General features: G+C 39.3%; 1 protein-coding gene across 2 annotated transcripts in view; it reads right to left on the bottom strand.

The window, feature by feature from the left end:
* The window catches only part of MAP3K13 (mitogen-activated protein kinase kinase kinase 13), a 146,865-nt gene that overhangs the window by 29,764 nt on the left and 109,888 nt on the right, over positions 1-7,213 (bottom strand). For both annotated transcript variants that reach the window (XM_012806923.2, XM_023514858.1), the window contains exons 5-6: positions 4,849-5,007; positions 306-464 (exon numbers count right to left, since the gene is read on the bottom strand). In XM_012806923.2, coding sequence (XP_012662377.1) covers positions 306-464; positions 4,849-5,007 — 318 coding nt within the window. The remainder of the gene's footprint in view (positions 1-305; positions 465-4,848; positions 5,008-7,213) is intronic.

Below are 7,213 nucleotides of genomic sequence, written 5' to 3' on the forward strand. Positions count from 1 at the left end.
AACCCGCCACTCTTGGTATACGGGGTTGGTGCCCTACTCACTGAGCCACAGGCGCCGCCCCAAATTATTTATAAATTTTAATTAATTTCAAAATTCTACAAATATAGTGTTTTCTCTATTTTACAGATGAAAAAACTGATACTTGATGACATGTCCAAAATTGCACAGAGAGAACAGGGCAGAAGAGCTGGTATCTGTACCCAAGATTCTTAAACTCCAGGGCTCCCAGATTTTTCCATTACTAGGACATTCACTCCAAATGTACATTAGAGATTGCTCTGCTGCTCTAGAGACAATATTCTTACCACGTCTGTTTCATGAGGATTTTGAATCCATCAGGGCAAGTGGAAGGAACTGGAAGGTGTAGGCTATTGCTTCCAACGCCCCAAATTATGGCTGAAGAATCTACATCTTTGTAAGGGATCTCTCCCGTCAGCAGCTCCCAAAGGACGACTCCAAAAGACCTACAGTAGTAGTACAAGAAACATGTACAGAAGACAGTTCAGAAAGATCGACTTGCATTTTAGTTCTTTATTGATTTTAATCAAATTAATACATATACCAAATTTTTAAGTTCTTTTTTTAATTTCAGATTAACATGGGGGTACATATGATTAGGTTACATAGTTTGCTTTTGTAAAGTTAAGTCTGGGTTGTAGCTGTGCCCAGGAAGTGTGTGATATACCTGTGCAGTGTACCTATTGGGTGGGAATTTACCCAACCCTTTCCCCCTACCCTGCTTACTTGAATTTAACTGAGTTTCTCTCTCACATGAGCATGTAGTATTAATCTACTCGTTTTAATTAAGTACTGAGTACTTGTGGTGCTTGTTTTTCCATTCTTGTGATGGTTTGTTAAGGAGAGTATTCTCTAAATCCATCCAGGTTATTATAAAAGATGTGAAATCACCATCTTTTTCTGGCTGAATGGTATTCCATGCTACATATACAACACAACAGCTTATTAATCTATTCATGGGTTGAAGGGCACCTGAGTTGTTTCCACATCTTTGTTGCTGTGAATTGGGCTGCTATAAACATTCAAGTGCAAATGTCCTTATAGTAAAATGATGTTTTTTCATTTGGGTAGATATTTAGTAAAGAGATTGCTAAGTGAGGATGGAATGGCAGGTCTACTTTTAGCTCTTTAAGGCATTTCTATACTCCCTTCCACAGAGGCTGTACAAGTTTGCAGTCACTCAACACTCACACCAGTATCTGTTGTTTTGGGACCTTCTGATGTGGGCCTTTCTCATGGGGTCAGGTGATATCTCAAAGTGGTTTTGATTTGCATTTCTCTGATGAGCATTTTTTCATGTGTTTGTTGGCTATTTGTCTGCCCTCATGAGAAAAGTATCTGTTCATTTCTTGCCCAATTTTTTAATGGAGCCAATTGATCTTTTCTTGTTGATTTGCTTGAGTTTCTCGTAGATTCTGGTTATTAAGTCCTCTGCTGAATTTGCAGCATGCAAATATCTTTTCCCATTCTGTGGACTGTCTCTTTGCTTTGATTGTGTCCTTGGCTGAGTAGAAGCTTTTAAACTTGGTCAGGTCCCATTTATTTATTTTTGTTGTTGCTGCAGTTGCCAGTGGATGTCTTCATAAATTCTTCATCTAGGCTGATAAGATTCAGAGTTATTCCCCCACTTTCTTCTTATAGTTTCATGTCTTAGATTTTAACTAAGTTAACTAAGTTAACTAACTAGAGTTAATTTCTGGTAGGTGGTGAGAGGAGTGGATCCAGTTTCAATCTTTTACATGTGTCCAATAAGTTCTCCCAGCACTATTTATTGAATAGGGATTCTTTTTCCCAGTATATGCTTTTTTCTTGTTTTTTTTTTGCTTTGTCAAAGATCAGGTGGTGATATGAGGCTGGTTTCATCTCTAATTCTCTGTTCTGTTTCATAGATCTATGTCTCTATTGTTATGCCAATACTATGCTGTTCTGATCACTATATACTTGTAGTATAGCTGGAAGTCTGGTAAAGTGATGCCTACACATTTGTTCTTATATAATAGAATTAGGTTGGCTATTTGGGTTTTTTTTTTGGTTCCAGATGAAATGTAGAACTATTTCCTCAAGTTATTTAAAGTATGATGTTGGAAAAAAAAAAATGGCTCGGCGCCTGTGGCTCAAGTGGCTAAGGCGCCAGCCACATACACCTAAGGTGGCGGGTTCGAATCCAGCCCGGACCTGCCAAACAACAATAATGGCTGCAACCAAAAAATAGCCAGGCGTTGTGGCGGGCGCCTATGGTCCCAGCTACTTGGGAGGCTGAGGCAGGAGACTCACTTGAGCCCAGGAGTTGGAGGTTGCTGTGAGCAGTGAAGCCATGGCACTCTACTCAGGGTGACAGCTTGAGGCTCTGTCTCAAAAAAAAAAAAAAAAAAAAAAAAAGATGTTGGGCTCAGTGCCTATGGCTCAAATGGCTAAGGCACCAGCCACATACACCTAAGGTGGCAGATTTGAATCCAGCCCAGGCCTGCCAAACAACAATGATGGCTGTAACCAAAAAATAGCCAGGCTGTTGTGGCAGGTGCCTGTGGTCCCAGCTATTTGGGTGGTGGAGGCAGGAGACTCGCTTGAGCCCAGGAGTTGGAGGTTGCTGTGAGCTATGATGCCATAGCACTCTACCCAGGGGGATAGCTTGAGGCTCTGTCTCAAAAAAAAAGTATGATGTTGGTATTTTAATGAGTATTGCGTCACATCTATGGATTGCTTTGGGTAGTACAGACATTTTAAGAATGTTGATTCTTCCAAGCCATGAGCATGATATGTTCCTCCATCTGTTAACATCCTCTGCAATTTCTTTTCTCAGTGTTTCACAGTTCTCTCGGGAGATCCTTTGTTAAATACATTCTAAGGCATTTCATTTTCTTTGATGCTATCGTGAAGGGTATTGTGTCTTTGATTTGATTCTCAGCTTGACAACTGCTGGTGTATACGAAGGCTACTGATTTATGGACATTGATTTTATATCCTGAGCCACTGCTGTATTTCTCTATTAATTCCAGGAGTCTCATAGTTGAGTCCTTGGGGTTTTCTGGGTGTAAGATCATATCATCAGTGAAGAGCCACAGTTTGACCTCTTTAGATCTCATTTGGACATCAGTTTTAGAATTCTAATAAGGCTATAAGGAAAACAGAAACAGCCAGGAAAACTCAGAAAGAGAAAATCACAGTGGGGTAACCAATATTACCAGATATTAAAAGGCCTCAGTAAATAACTTTGGTGTATAAGTAGATAGCCAGACTATTAGACTAGACTAGAAATCCATAAGGAGACCAAATGCATACAGGAATTAATATATGGTAGAAATGGCATCACAACTCAGTGGAGAAAAAATGATTAGTCAATATATGTTGTTGGGACAATTGGGCAAAATAATTCAATCTATACTTCACCATATATCAAGATAAATTCCAAATGGATCAAAGATTTAAGTGAAAATGATATCATAAAAATCCTGAAAGAAAACATTAGGGGTGCATGTGGCTCAAAGGAGTAGGGTGCTGGCCCCATATGCCGGAAGTGGCAGGTTCAAATTCAGCCCCGGCCAAAAAAAAAAAAAGAAAACATGGGGAAATTAAAAAAAAAAAAAAATCTTGGAGTGATGGAGGCTTTTGTTTTATTTTATTTTTTAAGGAACCTGTTACTTGTTTTGAAATGAAAGCTTTTACAACTATGAAATAGAAGCTATAAAAGGAGAGACTAAGAAATTAAACTGCATTAAAAAAAATCTGGCATGAAAAAATACCATAAGCAAAATAACAAAATGTGAAAAGTACCTACAATTTACACAAAAGGCTAATAATCTCCTTAATATATAAAATACTCTATAATTTGACAAGAATAAAGACCAGAAAGCTAAGCAAAGAATATGAATAGTTCACAAATAAGTTACAACTGGCTCCGAAAAATATGAAAATGTATAAACAAACTTACAGTAAGAAGAATGAAAATTAAAACTACACTCAAGATATCATTTTTTTACCTGCTGAAATGAAGGTCGGTTTGTATGATTGGCAAAAATCCAAAAGTGTAGCACATTTTGTTGGTGAGACTGAGGGAACATTCTTACGCATTTCTGGGGAGAACATAAATTGGTATAATCCCTAAGGAGGACACTTTAGTCATAATTACCCAAATTACAAATGATCCCACATTTTACTGTATTATGTTTACTCTGGGTATTACACACAATTTTAACATATGCATTTATTTTCGTTTTATGCCTAAAAGTTAGTAGTCACCAATTTAAAGATAAAAGAAAAGCAAATACAGGGAAAAATATTGTTAATACATGTAGTAACGATTTATAATCTCAGAGGAAATATTGATAAAGTTTTTTTTAAAAAAATCATACCCTGTAGGGGCTGTTCAATAAAAGGGCAAATAACCTATGCCTGTCAAATAGGTCTAGAGCACATGACCATCACAGCAAAGTACATCCCTAATATGTGCCATGATGACCTGGGTCATTAACTGCTGTTTAATGTATTTTACTGAAAAAAGTGAGAATTATATAATACATTTTAGAAACACTTCTATACTAAATGGTCATTTGACGTAAGCTTTCAGTTTTCTAGGAAGTTCAGCATATTCTTTGAGGGTTCCCCAAACTGATGACTTACTGACTGGCTATGCACCCTAATTCCCCTCCTAATCCTTCTTGCCATGTATCATTACACTGGGTCGTTCCCCAGATAATATGAGGCTGAAATAGACGAGAAGTGAGCAACATTAGAGAATATTCTTGGAAAGTAAAAGGGTTGAAGGAAGGAAGAAGTACAGATATGGGGAAAGTGGGAAAAGGCATTCTAGTTGGCACACATGTTGCCACTCACCATATATCAACCTTTTCAGAGACAGGCTCGTTCCGTATCACCTCTGGTGCCATCCATGCAACTGTGCCAGCAAAGGACATCTTGGTACTTTTATCACTGAGTTCCTTAGATGTACCAAAATCTGAAATTTTTACTGCATCTGTATGAGTCACCAAGACACTTTAAAAGAAAAGAAGAAAACATCCAGATCGTTAGTGCTAATGAAAACCGCAACTCTAAATGGCTGAAACTAAAGGTTTTCTTTTTGCTTCTTCCTACCTGTAGAATTAAGCTTGCAATTTCTACTGTTACTGGGCACTGACTATACACTAGAGACAGCATATTCCATACTTCTGAGCTAGCTTGGTGTAGTGGGGTTTTAATACTTGGTTTTATCCTGCCACCATTCCTTGCTAACTATGTGACCTTTGCCGAGTGACTTAACTCTTCTAAGGTCATAGTATCTTATCCACAATTCAAAAATGCAAAAAGTTCTCAAAATGGTTTATAAATATTTTTTCGCATGTATAAGTCAAACTCTCTAGATCTATCCCATTTTGTGTAAATATCATAGGTTTCCCTACAGATATGTAAATGTGGCTGATTATAGGGTACTGCTCCAGACTTTGCTAAACATCTAAGGTAATGTTAAGCACCTTTCTGAAATCATCTGGCTCTAAGAGTTCTGGGTAAGGGATTACGGACCTGTAATAATAAACTAATTGAATTTTCATTTTATTTAAATGAGGTAAGATATGTAAAGCACTCATGATCAATAAATATTGGTTTTCATCACTGCCTGTTTTAGCCAATCTCTAAGAAAAACACTTTTCTAGGCTCGGCGCCTATAGCTCAACCGGCTATGGCGCCAGCCACGTACACCTAAGGTGGCGGGTTCGAATCCCCAGCCCGGACCCGCCAAACAACAATGACGGCTGCAACCAAAAAATAGCCGGGCGTTGTGGCGGGCGCCTGTGGTCCCAGCTACTTGGGAGGCTGAGGCAGGAGACTCGCTTGAGCCCAGGAGTTGGAGGTTGCTGTGAGCTGTGATGCCACGGCACTCTACCCAGGGGGACAGCTTGAGGCTCTGTCTCAAAAAAAAAAAAAAAAAAAAAAAAAAAAAACACTTTTCTAAAACTCACTTTAAATGACAGCCAACTAATATTAAGAATAAGACAATGACACTAGGGATTCATTACATCAAAAGGCTACTATGTATGCTGGGATTTCACTAGTGCTAATAAGGAAAAGCAGTAATAAATCTAGGCTTTATGTTCCACACAAGTCACACTTTACTTTTTATAGTGATTATCTGAAACGTGACCTCGGGTGAACTCCTTTTGCTGCCTTAAGGGGTACAATCTGGTGCTACCGAAGTATGGACAGCCTTACACGCTACATTGAATTCATTTGAAATAACCTGTTCAGAAGTTTGGAATGTTAATGAATAAGGGTTCCAGAGGCTTAATGATATAGGGACCTATTTTTAACAAAGTGAAGCTTAACACTCAAATAGTATCAGAATTGAGGAATTTAAAAAACAGAAAATATCTGTCTGGGCACAGTGGCTCACCCCTGTAATCCCAGCACTCTGGGAGGCTGAGACAGGTGGATTGCTTGAGGTTAGGAGGTGAGATCAGCCTGAGCAAGAGTGAAAACCCCAGGGCGGCGCCTGTGGCTCAGTGGGTAGGGCGCTGGCCCCATATACCAAGGGTGGTGGGTTCAAACCTTGGCCTTGACCAAACTGCAACAAAAAAATAGCCAGGCATTGTGGCGGGGTGCCGGTAGTGCCAGCTACTCAGGAGACTGAGGCAAGAGAATCAATCGCCTAAGCCCAGGAGTTGGAGGTTGCTGTGACCTGTGACACCACAGCACTCTACCGAGGGCGATAAAGTGAAACTCTGTCTCTAAAAAAAAAAAAAAGGGGGGGGTTTTCCCTTGAGTTTGTACTATCAGGTTATAAAATAAAATAATGACCCAGGGTGGTACCTATGGCTCAGGGCCGGCCCCATATACCAGTGGTGGCAGGGTCGAAGCCAGCCCTAGCCAAAAACTGCAAAAATATATATATAGATAGATAGAGGGAGAGAGAGACTCAAACCAAGGCACACTTTATGGCCACCCTATATATGCTGCATCAATTATGTATTAATTTATTTTAATAAAAAGATGTGTATCAAACAATAAGGACATTTGAGCATAAATATTGGCCTTTTCCTCATTAAAAAAAAAGTGCAGGTGCTCCTGCATTTCTTTCCTACCCGTCTTATTAACCCTGAGAAACTGTGTGTTTACGGCCTGCCTGCGTGCTTTGGGCGGCTCTGTGGGTGTGTGATTGTGTTTTACAAGCACTCACCTGGCTTTATATAGTCCTTCTGCAGTAACT

The sequence above is a fragment of the Otolemur garnettii genome, unplaced genomic scaffold (assembly GCF_000181295.1).
Source record: "Otolemur garnettii isolate 467f Iridium unplaced genomic scaffold, OtoGar3 scaffold00060, whole genome shotgun sequence".
Taxonomy (NCBI): Eukaryota; Metazoa; Chordata; class Mammalia; order Primates; family Galagidae; genus Otolemur; species Otolemur garnettii.